Below are 18,278 nucleotides of genomic sequence, written 5' to 3'. Positions count from 1 at the left end.
GCTAGTATGCTCCATCAGTGAATTTGGGGACAGTGGGGAAGGGGTTGTTCCATCTGAAGTTTGAGCAAAAGAACCTGAAGCCGAGGGAGAGTTTGGGTGGGAATGGAGGGGCACGTAAGTGGGGGCAAAACCTGGGTTTTATCACCTTCAGCTGACACAATTCAAGTGGCACTTACATCACGGAACTGGCTTCTTCAACAAGAGACAACACAACCCATCTCTAAATAGGACTGGGCACCTCCTAAGAATGGCACAAACTGCATGCACTCAGGAAAACCAGTAAGGGGAGGGCCATAACTTCCTGCCTACTGACATCAGGAAGGCATCTCCCTGGGGAGAGCATTCCACAAGCGGGGAGCCACTACAGAAAAGGCCCTGCAATAGCCCCACTTTTCCCAAAGACACCAAGCGGCACAGTTCAGGGCCCTGTGCATTGCAAGTGCAATGACGGCCTGTGTGATGTAGCGACTGAGGATGTAGGCGACCGGGTTCAAGCCCAGACCAGGGTTCAAGCCCCCACTCAGCCACCAAGCTCGCTGGGTGACCTTGCGCCTGTGACCCAGCCTACCTTGCAAGGTTGCTGTGAAGATAAAATGGGCAGGAGGATCACTATGTATGCACCCCTGAGCTCTTTGGAGGAACTGGCGGAAAGGAATATAAATGGAGCAAACAAATAACAAAGCTGTCTGCAGAAGTGGATAGGAATACCTGCAGAGCAAGCCCCGGCTTGGCAAATTCTGAGATCCTTATCCAGCCTTAATGGGCGCTGCAACTTTTGGCTCAAATTCCCAGCCGAGCAATTAGCACGCTAATGTCATGCCAGGTCTCCTATTTTGCCCCGTCAAGCACCTGCCTTTTCCCTGAGCGCTCCCTTCTCCTGCAGAGGACACCTGCAAAGGAGAGCGTCGCCATTCATTCCTTTGGGGCACCGTGCCAGTTTCCATGCATGGAGGAAAACAGCAAACGCCTCGGGGCTCACCGTCATGGAGGACTCAGTCGACCTTCTGTCCAGCGATTTGGCTCTGCGGTGCGGGGACAAGGGAGAAGTCGAGACGTCCAGGATGGGGCTAGTTGCAGATTCGGCAGCAAAGTCCTGCAACAAACACGGAGGTCAAGGCTGGGGGAAAATCTGCAGAGCTCGGCTCTAAACATCAAAATTCAACACCAAAGAACTCTTTCCACTGAAAGCCTGCAAAGCAGGAGTCAAAAGCAAGTCGAAATGAATCTGAACCCTGAGAATGGTGTACTTTTCCCCAAGAGAAGCAAAAATTCCACGTGTACAAAGATCTTCCTGGATTTAATTACAGTGGCACTTCATTTTGAGTCCGCCTCATCGAGCGTCCATTTCGTCGAATGTCCGCGGCAAACCCGGAAGTACCGGAACGAGTTACTTCCGGGTTTGCCGCTCGCACATGTGCAGAAGCGCTAAATCACGCTTCACGCATGTGCAGAAACACAAACCGCTCCACGCACATGTGCAGAGCGGCACTTTGTCGTGCATTCTTTATGTCAAGCGCTCAGGGCTCTGTAACAGATCCTGGACTCAAAACGAGGTACCACTGTATTTTTTTCTGCTAACAATGGGCCTGGGAACGATATAAGTTGTGAGGGATAAAACGGAAGAAAAAAAAGTTGAACACAACCCTGAGGGTCATTTAGTGCATCCCCCTGCAATGCAGGACTATGCAATGTGGAAAATGCCCCCTGACAGGCCCTACGGGGCTTCTGGACACCCTGGGGAAAAAGACAAGGCGATGCAGAAAAATATTGTTCCACTGTCTTACCCAGGGGTCAGCAAACTTTTTCAGCAGGGGGCCGGTCCACTGTCCCCCAGACCTTGTGGTGGGCCGGACAATATTTTGAAGGGGAAAAAAAGAACGAATTCCTATGCCCCACAAGTATCCCAGAGATGCATTTAAAATAAAAGCACACATTCTACTCATGTAAAAACACCAGGCAGGCCCCACAAATAACCCGGAGAGGCATTTTAAATAAAAGGACACATTCTACTCATGTAAATACATGCTGATTCCTGGACCATCCATGGGCCGGATTTAGAAGGCGACTGGGCTGGATCCGGCCCCCCCAGGCCTTAGTTTGCCTACCCATGGTCTTACCCGTTTCCTGGGGAAAACCCTCTTCTCGCTCCTGCCCTGCCGGGTCTCACTGGAGAGGGCAGTTCCAGAGGGGGCGTTGGTCTCCATGTGCTCAGCATTCTCAATATCTAATGCCTCAAATTTCTCAATTACCTGGGACCGCCTGCAAGACAGATAAGAGGGGAAACCAGGGCTGTTTTTTTCCAAAAGACAGGAGCCTGCAACAATCCTCAGTAAATCACAGCAGCTCCATCCCCCTCACCCCAATTCAACAAGAGCGTTCCTAAGGTATTGGAATGGCAACCCTTTCAAAACAGCTCACTCTGCCCTGTTTGGATTTATTGCCGGGGGGGTGGGGTGGGAGGGGAGAAGGAATATGACCGGAAATAAACTTATTGGGATTCAGCCCGCCTGCAAGACATAAATACACATGTATCTGTGTGTTTGCTTGCAAGCACTTATCACTTTGAAGGCATTATCATCTAACTAGAAAGAGACGACATGAATAAATGCCTGGCTTTACTCTCAAAATGAAAAGTAGCGTTTTCTCTGGAGACTGGAATCTGATGTCCCACTGTACAGTGGTACCTTGGTACTCGAACAGCTTGGCTCCCAAACAAATTGGCTCCCGAATGACGCAAGAAGCTCCTGCAGCCAATTGGAAGCTGTGCCTTGTTTTCGAACGGTTCCGGGAGTCAAATGGACTCCCGGAACGGATTAAGTTCAGCAACCAAGGTACCACTGTAGCTGTGTCAGTTGAAGAAGGCTTGGATCTGATGGATCTTTTATAAGACTAACTTCCAGAAGTCTGTTTTATAAGAGTAAATACCATATGAGATTAAGGTCTGGTTAACTACAATAAGAGGGACTTCTGGTCTCTTGCTGTGGGAAATGACTGCCTCCCACACGAACGGACCCCAGCCATGCTATAATTCAGGGTTAACTACAATAACAATACCCCTTTTTTTGTAATGTGCACAATACATTATCCTGTTTTGTTTTCTACATGGGTACTATTTCTTGTTCCTTTTGTGTGTGTGTCTTATGCTGTGCACTTGTAATTTTGTACTTCCTCCCCCAATAAAGAATATAAAACAAAATAAAAAAGACTAACTGCTAATAAGGGAGGAACATTGGGCTGGAAGGGACCAGATGATCACAAAACCCAGAGTCCCAACGTTTGAGGCAGGATCTTTCCCACCAAGGAACCCCTTCCAGGTTAGCCTCCACAGTCAAGACCACGCCATGCCACATGCAGGGACAGAGAGCCACCCAAAGCTTTCCCAACACCAAGAGGCCTGAAGAAGAGGCCTGCCGGATACTCCCAGGGAAGGCAAAGACCCCGCAAAACACCTTTCTTCATAAGCCGCGCTGCACATATTTTAACACTCTGCAATGTGTTTTTTTTAATTGACAGCAGCCTTTTCGTTAAAAAAGAAAGGAAACCCCACTTTCCCCCACTCCCTCCATCTCAGTTTTGCAAAAAGGGATGAAAAGCGAAGGATCATCAAATTGACATTTGTCTCGGCCAAATGGCAAAGGGGCTCATTTTCTTTATGAAAAAGGAAACGGAACAAAAAAACCCAACAAAACAAAGCAGGCTGATTTCTTATGGAAAGGGGGGTTGCACCACCAGGTTGTCTACAGCTCGAATTTTTAAATATTTTTTTTTTGGAGATGAGATGGTAGCGAAGCAGGCGGAGTAAAAAGGGCGGACACGTCACACAGCAGAAGGTGGAGAGCAACAAGACCTGGAAGAAAAGAAAGCTGGAAAATGAATGAACAGACAAAATTATATTTCCTCCTCCCCAACCCACAAATAAAAATTAAAATCATTCCAAGATTTCTAAAAAAAAGAAAGAAACAAAACAAAAAAATACAAATCATCAGCAAAATGAAATTATAATCATTGCAAACCCCCAAAATCACATCCCCGCTGTGAGTGGTTATTCTGATCATTAAGGAAAGGGGCCGGGTGAGTAGTTTCGGGGAGAGGTGCAGGAGAAGGAATCCCTGTTCCCCAGTGGAATCTAAGTTTGCCCAGGCAGCCCCTGCGAGAGCTTGCCAAAAAGGAACATGCAGGCACTTGGAGAACTCAGATGCCTGGAAAGGGCACAGCGAAGGCGTTCAGACGACACCCGGCTTCAAAAGTGGCCGGGGGAGAGAGACCGGTTTGCAGTGGAGAAGTGGCCGGTGAGATGGGGTGGTTTGCCTCCTGCTTTGCCCGCAGATATTTCTCAAGACGTAACCGGCTGTGAGTTTGAAAAAATAACATATGCTATATATTGACCCAAAGGGACGCGGGTGGCGCTGTGGGTTAAACCACAGAGCCTAGGGCTTGCCCATCAGAAGGTCGGTGGTTCGAATCCCCGTGAAAGGGTGAGCTCCCATTGCTTGGTCCCTGCTCCTGCCAACCTAGCAGTTTGAAAGAACCTCAAAGTGCAAGTAGATAAATAGGTACCGCTCCGGCGGGAAGGTAAACGGCGTTTCTGTGCACTGCTCTGGTTCGCCAGAAGTGGCTTAGTCATGCTGGCCACATGACCCGGAAGCTGTACACTGGCTCCCTCGGCCAATAAAGCGAGATGAGCGCCGCATTCCCAGTCAGCCATGACTGGACCTAATGGTCAGGGGTCCCTTTACCTTTTTATATATTGACCCAGCGGTTAAACGGTTCAAAAATATCCCCAGAACTGATCCACTGGGTCTGCTACTTTTCTCGTTGAACTTTATCAGCTACTTCTGTTGAAATCTACAATTCAGTACAACAAATAGAATATATTATTTTTTCAAACGTACAGCCGGTTATGTCTTGTGTGTTCATTGAATATGTTTCACGTAACCAGAGGTTTGTTGTTGTTTTGCGCAGCTGTTTCTCAGCAATCTGCTGCTCTCCAGCTGCTTTTTGAGGGCAACTTAAAGGCAAGTCTGGAACCGGCTGGGCGGGGAGCGCATGAGAGCTCCTCCTGCCACCGCTTCTCCCCTGCAAAAGCCACACCTTCGTAACCCTCTTTGTAGGGAGGGGAGCAGCGGGATCCCTAAAACCTGCATCTGCCGCTGCTGAACGCCTGGTCTGGCCAATGGGTCTGCTGAGGAATGTAAAACAAAAAGAAGAGTTATTTAAAGACTTTGGGGCGTGGGGTGCCATGCTCTCGTTGGGGGAGGGGGGGTTAAAAAGGTAGGGAGGAAAAGAGAAGGGAGCCCCATGCATGTTAGTTTGTGGCAGGCAGCCACGCTCCAAGGTTAGAAGGGTTTCCATGTGGCAGGGAGTCAATGGGATAAGAATGATTTGCTTTTGATTGAAAGCAGTTTCATTGGGTTGATTTTTTTTATTATTCTGCAGGAAGTGAGGTGAGGAGTCAGGAACAGCCAGAGGGGACAAAAGAGATGTACCCAGAGAAGGAGCACATTCTGTGTACCTGTGTGTAGGGAGAATGGGAAGAGGGTGGAAATCTACCAGGAAATGTTTAAAGCCCAGATAGAGAGGGCTCATTGATCTAAAACAGAAAGAGACAGTCAAGAGCGTGCATCCATTATGCTGGGCTTTAGTTTCTCAAGGAGCAAAAATGAGAAACCGTCGCGGTTGCACGCAACTCCATGCCAATTCCGAGAAAAGGGCTGCTGCTACATTCTGTAAGCTGAATCTATTGTGCAACCTTCGAGCAAATTTACATAACTTGTTCTGGTTCTCCTGGTTGCAGAAAGGGACCGAGGAGTTATACGAGGCACTTGGAAGCCCAACTTCCAGAATGCCGAATCTGATTGGGCATTCCTGGCTTTTGAGATTTTAGCAAGCTGTGCCAAAACCCTTTCAAGCATCTCTCGACAGAAGTAGAACCTGCAACTTAGATCAGAGTATGTAGAAGGCAAGGGCTCAGTCGCTAAGTGAGGAGTGGTCTTTATCTGGAAAGACAGCTACCACTTTAGAGACAAAGGCGGTTGTAATCAAACAATGCCAAGCTGGGAGGACTGCGTCCCCTCCACCTGCAGCTTTGGGGACAAAAAGATAAGAGATTCTGAAAATGTGTTGCTGTGCAGTCTTAGCCTTCCCTATGAAACCAAAAACCTCATTCAGAAACACAACATGCACCTATTGGGAAGTAAAATTTAGACAGAACAGTTCAGTTTCCATTTCCATTGTACAACAAAATGAGTTGGCAAAAAAAGTTGTGGAAGTCATAGAACCGCTCTGTTCTGCCTTGGTCAGACGACACCTGGAATTCTGTGTCCAGCTCTGGGCACCACAATTTAAGAAGGATGTTGACAAGCTGGAACATGCGCAGAAGAGGGTGACCCAAGATGATCAAGGGTCTGGAGACTAAGCCTGATGAGGAATGGTTGAAGGAGCTGGGTATGTTTAGCCTGGAAAAGAGGAGACTAAGAGGAGATAGGATAGCCATTTTCAAATATCTAAAGGGCCGTCCCATGGAATAGGGAGCAAGCTTGTTTTCTCCTGCTCCAGAGGAAAAACCAATGGATTCAAGTTCCAAGAAAGGAGTTTCCGACTAAACACCAGGAAGAAGTTTCTGACAGTAAGAGCTGCTTGACAGTGGAACCGTCTCCCTTGGGAGGTGGTGGACCCTCCTTCCTTGAAGGTTTTAAAGCAGAGGTTGGATGTCCATCTGTCACAGATGCTTGAGTTGAGATTCCTTCATTTTGGGGGTGGGGGTGGGGTTGGACTAGATGACCCTCAAGCTCCCTTCCAACTCTACAATCCTATGAATCTATGCTACCAGCAGGGGGAGTGTGGACACCAATGAACTGTGAGGCACGCCTTTCCAGAGATGAATCCCATGCCACTTGAAGGCCCTTGTAAATTGGCAAGGTTGGCATAAACCAGGATGGGTCACATATCCTCCAACCTATTCAATAAACATTTTCTCTCATCCTAGGGCACATTTACACTACAAATTTAAACCGGTTTCAAACCAGTTTAGGAGCCACCCTTTGCTCTCAAGACCACCTAGTAGTCATGATTTCTTTAAAGCGGTTAAGGGGGCACCACCCTAACATTACAATTCCCAATTCTCTGCAACAACTACAGCAATTTCAAACCCATCTGAAGCTGGCTTAAGTACAGACGTTTATACCAGCTTGCAAATGTGCCGCTAATCTGTGTTTCAGCTGGACTAAACCGTGCTCCGTTTTGTAGTGCTGAATTCCTGATCCATTCCTTTTAAAAAAAGAGGATTGTGAAAACTGAATTGTAGCCAACCACTGAATCTCAGCTCTGCCGGTGAACATGTTACCGGGGGGGGGGGCAGTTTTCTCAGCCAAATACTGCATTTTAAAAACATGCTTCTAGCCCTCATGATGGTATAGAGAAAAGTTTGAAAATGGATGGAGAGGAAGCCCTAAAAAAGCAAACCCGCAAGTTGATGCTGGGCTGTAAAGTAAAGGTAAAGGGACCCCTGACCGTTAGGGCCAGTCGTGGCCGACTCTGGGGTTGCAGCGCTCATCTTGCTTTACTGGCTGAGGGAGCCGGCGTACAGCTTCCGGGTCAAGTGGCCAGCATGACTAAGCCGCTTCTGGCGAACCAGAGCAGCGCATGGAAACGCCGTTTACCTTCCCGCCGGAGCAGTACCTACTTATCTACTTGCACTTTGATGTGCTGTTGAACCGCTAGGTTGGCAGGAGCAGGGACCAAGCAACAGGAGCTCACCCCATTGCGGGGATTCGAACCGCCAACCTTCTGATCAGCAAGCCCTAGGCTCAGTGGTTTAGACCACAGCGCCACCCGCGTCCCATCAATCCTGATCTTTGGCCATGTTGGATGGCCTGGCAGGAGTGAGAGTCCCAACAAACAACAAACAACAAACAACATTCTTCCCAACTGTGAGCAGGGCACTGGGGTGGTTAAAGAGAAAGCAAGAGACAACAATTAACCGTCATGTCATTCCCTGCTCCTGTTCAGGCTGCACAGAAAAAGCAATTTGGTTCCTGAAATTTGGTTCTGACTATGAGGTTAAAATATAAAAGATAGAATTCTACAGGATGGACTATTAGTGTGTGAAAACAGTTCAGATCCAATGATCTCCAGGCATGCACCTTCAGATGGTGGAGATGTCAGGCACCATTCTTGTGTCCAGGCATCCTCACTTGGGCGATACCTAGGAGCAAAATGCGCCTGGCTCCTGGCTAATTTCAAACACTGCCTTTTCTGGTCACAGACAATGCCTCTTGCACTCTGTTTAGCAACTGAATCTCCCCGTGAGAAAGAACAAACCAGGGGAAGGTGGATCTGGCAGACAAACTTGTGTACTGTTAATGATCTCCTTGGTTTTGAATCCCTGATATGCTTCCAAGGAAGCCTGGGGTGGTGGGTAGAAAGGAGTATGAAAACTGCTCCTCTAAGGACTAATAAAATAAAATAAAAAATTCCTTCCAGTAGCTCCTTAGAGACCAACTAAGTTAGTTATCAGTATGAGCTTTCATGTGCATGCACACTTCTTCAGATACATGCATGCACACGAAAGCTCATACCAATAACTAACTTAGGTGGTCTCTAAGATGCTACTGGGAGGAATTTTTTAATTTAATTTAATTTAATTTGTTTCAACTATAGAATTGATGCTTTTGAATTCTGGTGCTGGAGGAGACTCTTGAGAGTCCCATGGACTGCAAGAAGATCAAACCTCTCCATTCTGAAGGAAATCTGCCCTGAGTGCTCACTGGAAGGACAGATCCTGAAGCTGAGGCTCCAATACTTTGGCCACCTCATGAGAAGAGAAGACTCCCTGGAAAAGACCCTGATGCTGGGAAAGATGGAGGGCACAAGGAGAAGGGGACAACAGAGGACGAGATGGTTGGACAGTGTTCGCGAAGCTACTAACATGAGTTTGACCAAACTGCGGGAGGCAGTGGAAGACAGGAGTGCCTGGCGTGCTCTGGTCCAGGGGGTCACAAAGAGTCGGACACGACTAAATGACTAAACAACAACAACATGGCAGAGCAACCCAGCTACCTACCTGTAACTAGTTCTAAGGACTGTTTGCTCTGGGCTGTTGCTAGAATAACCCCGCAGCCCCTCAGAGAACATTAGAATTGGCACAAGAAATCCAAGACCCAGAGGGACTAAGGCAGGAGGCAGTATGTGAGTTTGGGATTTTGCTGGCTGTTTTTAAAGCGCTTGGTCTGTTCCTTGGGACCCTGGCATGTGCAGTATGTGTTTGTGACAGGGGTGGGAGTGGTAAGTGGGGAGTGGACTCCCATGCACAAACGGAGATCAGGCACAAATAGAGGAGGAGGAAAGTCCAGGTGCAAAAACAGACACCAGATGCTTGGAACAAGTTTGCTCAGCTCCACAAACGGCAACAGAACCGACTCACAGGTGGGAGAAGAATGTTAATAAGCAACAAGCAAAGTGGGGAAAGCAGAGAAGCAGCCAGGAGCCAAGCAGAAGGGGAAGGGGGGGGGGTTGCAGGGCAATGTTAATTCGCCGTTGCAGGTGGCCGCAGGCAGGGCTCCGAAAACCGTCCTGCGCCAGCCCACCTGGATACAGAAGACGCCTTTGCGGAGGAGAGAGCTGATTGACAGCTATTAACCGCGACAGCTCAGGAGGACCTCCATGGCCAGAGGGAACATGGCAAATCCCAAGAGCAGACGCTAAGGGACGAGCAACAAGAAGGCTGCAGTGTCCACACCCTGCTAAAGAGTTTCCCCAGACATTTCTGGAAGCCAGATGCCGGCTGGATCCAGCTGTTCTTAAGGGTTGCACGCCTCTTAGGAGAGTTTCAGACACCAGGATGGCTGGAGGGTAACCAGAGAGGCTGTACACAGCAGCCCCATTCATCTCCTGTTGGATATTTTGCTAATGACACCCCCCCAAAAAAAAATCCATGCTTCTTTGCATTCTGGGACTTCATTCAGATGTTACACTTGTGCAATCACTGGCAGCTGCTAGCAGGGCAGGAAAAGCTCACGACGGGAGTGGAGTCACGCCAAGCTGGTTTGCACGTAAGGCTAAACCAGCACAGAGCAGTGGTTAGAGTGTTGGACCCTGGGAGACCAGGGTTCAAATCTCTGCTCGGTCATGAAGCTCTCACTGGGGGACCTTGAGCAAGGCATTGTTCCGAGGATTCTTGCGGCCCACTTGGTCTGAGAAGTTGGCCTGCCCTGCTCAACAAGCTGCCTAGTTTCCTTTGGGCTCCCAGGACATTTCTGAGCACAATTCGAAGTGTTGGTGCTGACCTTTAAAGCCCTAAACGGCCTCGGCCCAGTATACCTGAAGGAGCTTCTCCACCCTGATCGTTCAGCCCGGACACTGAGGTCCAGCTCCAAGGGCCTTCTGGCGGTTCCCTCACTGCGAGAAGTGAAGCTACAGGGAACCAGGCAGAGGGCCTTCTCGGTAGTGGCACCTGCCCTGTGGAACACCCTCCCATCAGATGTTAAGGAAATAAACAACTATCTGACTTTTAGAAGACATCTGAAGGCAGCCCTGTTTAGGGAAGTTTTTAATGTCTGATGTTTTATCTCTTTATTATTATTATTATTATTATCATTAATTCTGTTGGGAAACCCAGCCACATGCGCAAGGTATTTATTATTATTATTATTATTATTATTATTATTATTATTTTCCCCAGTTTCACAGCAACACTAATGAATCCTGCAATCCAGGAACCTGGAAAGGGGACCACTTCTTGGGGCATGTACATTCTCCCTCCATTTTTCAAAAGACACGACAAGGTGTGTCACACACTCAGCTAAGCGGCTCTGGGAGAGGGGGCCCAGCCACCTGCCAGGCCTTCGAAGTTACATGAAGCCTGTACCTTCTGGGCACATGTCAGGAAAGAACCATGAGGAGGGTCTCACCTGCGAGGGAATTCCCCACCCATGCGTGCATGGAGACTGGTACCCGGCGCAAAAAGGGTCATCCCGAAAAATGTAACTTTCCCATTGCAAACAGTTCCTAGATCTCATGCGAGCAGCAGCTTAGGATCACTGCAGGAACCGAGGCCTGAGCGGGGTCCCTGGTGAGAACTTCTAGGTGCCTGTGATTTATCTTGAATGACCTGCAGAATGTCCTGGTTGTTTCTACACTAAGACCACATCCACACTGTGGGCTACTCAGAGGAGACCCACTGGAAGTAATGAAGACAACTAAATGAGGCCAATTATTCTCTTAGTAAAATCTAACACAATACCATCCCCTACATTTAAAGCACTATTTATACCTCTGGAGAAATAATTTCTCCCCCTAATGCATCCCAGAAATTGTAATTAGTTAAGGGTGCTGAAAGTTATTAGGAGACTCCCTATTTCCCTCCCAGACCCACAGTTCCCAGATTTCCCTGGTAAGAGGGACTGACTGCTAAGCCACTCTGGGAATCGTAGCTCTGCGGGAGGAATAGGGGTCTCCAAACGACTCTCAGCACCCTTAACAAACTACATCTCCCAGAATTCTTTGGGGCTGTTGAAAGTTGTACAAAAGTGCTTTAAATGTAAGGCAGCCTAACCAATGTGGCCCAAGAATCCCCCAATATTCTTGCCACCCCTTGTACTTTTGCTTCTTGGTGCGAGGGTCAACACCACAGCATAATCTGTCTGGGGTAGACTCTTAACCTCAGGGTCGCGGGTTCAAGTCCCACGTTGGACAAAAGATCCTTGCGTTGCAGAGGGTTGAACTAGAAGACCCTCAGGTCTCCTTCCAACTGCTGTGATTCTGTGAATACTGGAGACAAATGCAAAAAGACCCCGCAGCCACTCGTCAGAAACCTGCTCGAGTGAACATGCCTGTCGGGAATCAAGAGCGAGCAAAAGAGAGAAGACAGCTTTCTCCCCTCTGGTCCTGTGCCTCCTGCTCTCTTGTCGTTTTATCTGCAGGCCTCGTCATGCCGAGAAAACGAGAGAGAGAGAGTTGATTTGGAAAGGCAAGTTTCAACTATTATATGTGAGGGGTCTGGAATGTCACTCACACACACACACACACACACACGGTTGTATGTCTGCAATACACCTTTGCAGCTGCAAATATGGGCCTTGCACATCAGCAGAGCTATTGCACCAATCCAGCTATTGTGCCCATACCAAGGTATTTTACAGCTTATTCAGCTCCACTAAACGACGTCTCCTTGAGTCTCCATCACAGCTCATTAAGCTAGGCCAGCATACATGCCAGACTTCCCACACATGCATTGCCTAGGGAAATATGTGGGGCGGGGAGAGAGACAGTTGTGCAAAGCTTTAAACTCAACCGCCAACTGAGTTAAAACCTGGTGCCGACCCACTCTTTAATTTTGGAGGCTTTCTCTGCGCTTTGCTTCAAAAGCACGAGGTCCAGCAACTTGCTCCGCCTTTCTTTCCGAAGAAAGCTAACATTTTCCAAGCCCCGAACCAGATACCAGACTCCTTGCCCATGCTGTGCGATACCCACAAAAGCCCTGCATTAAAGCCATGTCCAAGGAAAAGGAGTTCCTTTGCATCCTGGATGCAGTGATATATAGTTTCAGGGCTTGGGTGCGGTGCTCTGGGAGGCAGCTAAACCAATAACTTTTGGGGGTCACGCACAAGTAGGGAGTTGCCTGCACCTGCTTTCAGCTTCCTGGCTGCCTTGCCATTTGCGAATCCGGATCCCAGTATCCCTTCTTCTGCACAACCGAGTGATCTCTTGAAATGCCACTTGGTCGGGCCACACTTAACGCCACCCACCCAGCAAAAATGGACTTGCGGAGGTTGCCCTATTTGTGCCCAGCAGGCCAGCTCAAAACCCCACTCAAACGTTGCCGCATCTCTCCATCTCGGGCCTCCAGCTGTTGATGGACTACAAGGCCCATCATCCGGTGGCCAGGGATGATGGGATTTGTAGTCCGACAACAGGAGACCCAAATTGGAGAAACGCCGCGAGAGGCGCCGTGAACTTCATCTGCCAGGAGCCAACCGGCTTCCTCTGAACGAGAAACCCGTCGGCGGCGCTGCCGCCCGTTCCTTACCTCCTTTCGCTGCCAAAGAGCCGAGCCACCTCTTCCCTTCCGGGGCTGCGAGCTCGGGAACGCCGCTCCAGCCTCTTCCTCTCCGCTTGGAAAGCCTCCCGGTTACTAATCCTGACAGCCTTGGGGACATCCGCCAGGGTGGCGTACTGCCGGCTTGCTCTAAAGGAAAGGGGGCGGCCCGGCCTCTCGGCTCCCCTCGCCCCGTCTCTCACTGCCGAGTCCTCGCAGCCGGACATGGAGTCGCTCGTCAAGTCCAGGCAGTTGAGGGAGAAGCTGTACACCATTCGGCTGCCTGGGGGGCCACCTGGGGAAGGAAAGGGGCAGCTCTGCTCCGGGGAGGGCGACTGGGAGTCACTGTACCTGTTGTTGGGGGTGCTGGGGCTGGGAGGGGATGGCGGGGTCGGCAGCTGCTGCTCATCCGGCTTCCCATCCTGTTTCGTCTTCTCCAAGGAGAAGTAGCCGCTCTCCACCCGGGTTTTCCGCCCACTGTCGCTTCGGTCGCCGTGCATGCTGCTGTCGTCTGTGAGGAGGCAAGGAGAAGCTGGAGGTGACTGGGCTGCCTTTGGGTGCCCCCTCCCTCCTCGCAGGGAACTAAGGGCTTTGTAGATCGGTGGGGTGGGACTTGCTTATATAATATTATAAACACCACCCACCTTTCTCCTGAGGGCCTTCTGGCGGTTCCCCCACTGCGAGAAGTGAGGTTACAGGGAACCAGGCAGAGGGCCTTCTTGGCAGTGGCACCCTCCCATTAGATGCCAAGGAAATAAACAACTATCTGGCTTTCAGAAGACATCTGAAGGCAGCCCTGTTTAGGGAAGTTTTTAATGTTTGATGTTTTATCGTGTTTTTAATATTCTGTTGGGAGCTGCCCAGAGTGGCTGGGGAAACTCAACCAGATGGACAAGGCATATATGTATGAATGTATAAATATTATTCCATTATAGTATATTATATTCATATTATCATCATCATTATTGGGATTCAAGGCAGCTTACAGCACTACTGAAAGTTATAAAATACAAAGCAAACTGGCTAAAAAGAGCAAGTTGAAAGGACATCAAAACACCATTTAAAACCAGCATTAAAGTTGTTTGTGTATGTAACAACGTCGGCTAGGATTCCCCACACACAAAAATGAAAGGAAGAAGACGTTCCCACCAAGGAATGGGTAAGTAAGGTGAGGGACTATGCAGAATTGGCAAAATTAATTGCCAGAGTAAGAGATTCTAATGACAATTGCTTTGTGGAAGAATGAAAGCCCTTTCAAGAAAATGTAGTAGTATGATGAACTCGCAAGCAGGATTTGAAATAGGAGCAACAGAAGGAATTAAGAGAATATAGTATGGATGTGATGTGATAAGAGAGAGAAGATATTGGGCATGGAAAATGGGGTGGGAAGTCGAACATTTCTGGTACCAGGGGCAAAAAATAAATAAAAAGCCCATCTTGGTTTATCCCAAGCATTGCTCATGCGAGAATGGTGAACCTCCTGAGAGGAAGGCAAGGAAGAAAACAAGCTCTTTTGATAGCCAGCCTTGAAACACAGATAAAGGAGGAGGGAAACACTGCCTCTTCCTAGGTAGCCAAGGGGAAAACTCATCATCCTGAACAGGAAGGAGATCTCTAGCCCTTATTGTTTCGTGGAGAACAATGCAGCAGAGCTGCTGGCAGACTAATCAGAGGAGATGGGGGGCAGTGGGATGAGGCAAACCACTGGGGATGGGAGAATGAGAGAGGAAATCACTGTTTGACAAGAAATGCCGGGTAGTTCAGGTGGTGAGCCGAGAGATGCAAAATAAAATCAAGGCATTCCGCAGTTTATTATCAGTTGGAGGCAAAAGTCCTATTGCCCCCTATCTAGAGGTGGTATGGGGGGCGCGTTAGCAAACACATTCAAGATCCAGACACCTCTTCGCATTATTTAAATTGTGTAAACGTCGCCAGTTCCCAAACTCTGCAATGTTTTGGGAAAGTGCGAGGTAAAGAGGGTCCGTCAAGAAACGGAACTTAAGAGTGAGGTCAGGATGCTCGCAGTGGGGAAGGAGGTTTGGGAGACAGTCGAGAGGGTGTCGAAGCCCAACACACGAGACACAGGGAGCCACCTGGAGGCAGAGTTTAGCTCCCCCCTCGTGTCCCCAATCACAAGCACACAGCCTTTTGCTTCCTTGCATGCGAAAAAGAAAAATGATTTGCTGCACTTGGGCAACTTGGGTGAAGATTTGACGTTTTCATCCCCAAAAAGTTTATGATTTGAGTTTCTACTGAAATGAGGCTGCATTTTAATGTTCCATTCTAATCTTGTTTTCAAGTTGTATTTTAATCAATTGTTTTATACCTGGTGTTAGCCGCCCTGAGCCAGGTCTTAGCTGGGGAGGGCGGAGTATAAATAAAACATCATCATTCTTATTATTCTTATTATTAACAACAGCCCTGCCAGCCCAACAATGCAATCCACAGAGTTTGATGCAGACTCCGCCGACAAGAACGGTGGTCTCCCATCAGCTGGGCAGGGCTTGCAAAGCTCCCTTGCAGCCCCTTCCCAATTCTCAGACTCCCTCCTCTGTACACCTCACCCAGGCCTCACGCAAGGTTTTTGTTTATTGTTGAATTTCATGCCACGATTTCCTCTGAGGAGCTCAAGGTGGAGTGCAAGGTTCTCCCCCCCCCCATCTAATCCACCCAACACCCCTGTGAGGTAGGTTAGGCCTAGAGGCAGCGACCAGACTCCAAGGTCACCCAGTGAGAATTTCACAGCCGGGAACGTCGTCCGGGAACCTAACCACTAAAACCTCGCTGACTCTCACGATGAACATGCTGTTCTTGGGACGCGCCTGAAGCCACCCAAATCAGCCCCTGCAGCTCTGCCAAACCATTCTCTTTACGGCGTGTTAGCCTTGGATTTATCTTTGCTATTCTCAGATACAATCCCAGCTCCAGCAGGCCAGAGCCATAACATATTCGGACAGGGTCACTGGGAAGTCAACACGTTCCTTCAAAACAGGAGAGACTTGACTTCTTCTCTTTGGATGTTACACAATCCTTCGCAGCAGCAAAGATAAGTGGAGGGACAGGGTCTCTGTGCTTAAATTTCGCAAGGCCTCCGTGCTTTACGCAGTTATCTTCCGAAACGCGGAGGTGTGGGATATCAGGTGTGCTAACACAGCACGTCCCATGTGCAAAAAACATGGTTGACCCCAGACCTTCTGTGCCGGCCTTGTCCTCTCTGTTCTGTCTGGGTTCAGGGTTCAACCCTTACCTTCCTTGCTGTCCAGCGATGGCTCCTTCAAGGAGCATCCAGCGGGGGCCTGGCCTTGCACAGGGCTTGGGGCTGGGCTGAGTCCTCCGTTGCCATCTGGCTGGTCTTTGCTCCTCATTTCTTCCTGCCAAAGGGTGGACTTTGTGGTGGGGACCTTCTCTGCACCAGGGATGTTGCTGCTGGTGACGGCCATCTTTGCCGGGCCGGGTTCCTAGGAGAGAAGGCAGAACCGTCAGGCGACGTGAATTTCACTGACAATTTTTTTCTCTCACACCAACTTATGTCATGGAATGTAAACATGCAGTTTGGAAGCTGAACTGAGTGCTGGATCCCTGCTGGATTAAGAACACACCTCGCCCTTGGTTATAATCACTCCGAGTTTAAGAAAATAAGAAACACATATTTGATAGGGAAGGCCTGAGTTCTGCCAGACTAGTAACAGAGCCATGGCTGCTCTTTGTGCTCCGCAAGAGACACACACAAAGATGTCTCCTCTCCCAAGGCGAGGAGGGAGGAGAAGCATGTGAAAAATGAGGAAAGCAACCTTCAGAGGATCAGTCTAGCACAGGGGTCAGCAATCTTTTTCAGCCGTAGGCCGGTCCACTGTCCCTCAGACCATGTGGTGGGCCGGAATATATTTTGAAAAAAAATATATGAACGAATTCCTATGTCCCACAAATAACCCAGAGATGCGTTTTAAATAAAAGGACACATTCTACTCATGTAAAAACATGCTGATTCCCGGACTGTCCACGGGCCAGATTGAGAAGGCGATTGGGCCGTATCTGGCCCCTGGGCCTTAGGTTGCCGACCCATGGTCTAGGACAGGGGTCTGCAACCCGCGGCTCCGGAGCCGCATGTGGCTCTTTTACACCTTTGTCGCGGCTCCGGGGCGGATACTAGCGAGGGGAGGAGGCGCATTGTGCACCCCGACACTCCCCACTGTGGCGGGCGCTGTACTGGCTGTGACGTCGCATGGGGGCAGTGCGTGCGTTAGTCACGCACTGTCCCGACGTCACCTTCCCGCCCGCTACGTTGTAAGGGGCATGTACACTGGTCACTGCATTGAAAGGGGGCATGTACGCTGGTCACTGTTTTGAAGGGGAGTGAAGAACACACACACACAAAAAGGTAACTTGTTAATTTAACGTTTATTTCTATGAGGAGGAGTAATTCTGAGGGGTCAAACAAAGAAATAATAAAAAGTGACAAAAAAGTTATTTTTATAATGACGAGTTTTGCGGCTCCCAGTTTTTTTTTCTTCGGAAACGGGTCCAAGTGGCTCTTTTTGTCTTAAAGGTTGCAGACCCCTGGACTAGGACTTAGCACAGGTTTAAAGGACAGGCTAGGGAGTCTGGAGGGTCTTCTCTTTATACACTTTCTCCCGTGCAGACCCACCGGTTTTAATGCAAGCTGAGTTGCAGCTCAGCATTTCAGTGAAGGAGACACACATTGCTGTCAAAAACGGCAGCCCTGCACTTATTCATGTATGCTACAACAGCAGCAAGAGTCTTGATAGCACAAGGATGGAAGAATGAGGAAACCCCGACAAAAGAACAGTGGCAAGAGAAATTGATGAACTATGCAGAACTGGAGAAATTGACATACAAATTGCAAGATAAGGACAACTGTGACTTTAAAGAAGAATGGGAACTTTTTACAAATTATTTAAAAAGACAACAAAATGAACTGGACTCCTTGGCAGGTTTTGAATAAACATACACAAATTTAGTGAGGGTTAATATAGTAGATAGATAATACAAGGAAGTATGCAATTTTACAATATGCAGAAAATAACATGAGTTGAGAAATCAAAAACAGGAGCTGAGGGAAGGTGAGAGGGGGGAAAGGGGGGGAAATAATGAAGATGATTTGTTTTGATAATTTGTTATGTTGAAATTGTTAATAAAATTCTTATTTTAAAAAACAAACAAATGGCAGCCCTCTTATGTTTAGGCTTGCACTGGCTCATGTAGTAATGTCATCAAACCCTGAGTT

At 48.6% G+C, this 18,278-nt stretch overlaps 1 protein-coding gene across 7 annotated transcripts in view; it reads right to left on the bottom strand.

Moving 5' to 3' along the window:
• The window catches only part of MPRIP (myosin phosphatase Rho interacting protein), a 155,985-nt gene that overhangs the window by 43,033 nt on the left and 94,674 nt on the right, over window positions 1–18,278 (bottom strand). For 4 of the 7 annotated variants that reach the window (XM_080980899.1, XM_080980900.1, XM_080980902.1 and 1 more), the window contains exons 6-9: window positions 16,281–16,491; window positions 13,385–13,544; window positions 2,118–2,259; window positions 980–1,093 (exon numbers count right to left, since the gene is read on the bottom strand). In XM_080980899.1, coding sequence (XP_080837025.1) covers window positions 980–1,093; window positions 2,118–2,259; window positions 13,385–13,544; window positions 16,281–16,491 — 627 coding nt within the window. Of the gene's footprint in view, window positions 1–979; window positions 1,094–2,117; window positions 2,260–13,024; window positions 13,545–16,280; window positions 16,492–18,278 lie in introns of all 7 variants that reach the window. The other 3 variants (XM_080980897.1, XM_080980896.1, XM_080980898.1) reach the window with 1 other exon arrangement.

This window comes from Podarcis pityusensis (assembly GCF_964106645.2).
Source record: "Podarcis pityusensis genome assembly, chromosome: 14".
NCBI classification, from domain to species: Eukaryota; Metazoa; Chordata; class Lepidosauria; order Squamata; family Lacertidae; genus Podarcis; species Podarcis pityusensis.
This window is presented reverse-complemented; position numbering and strand designations above follow the sequence as displayed.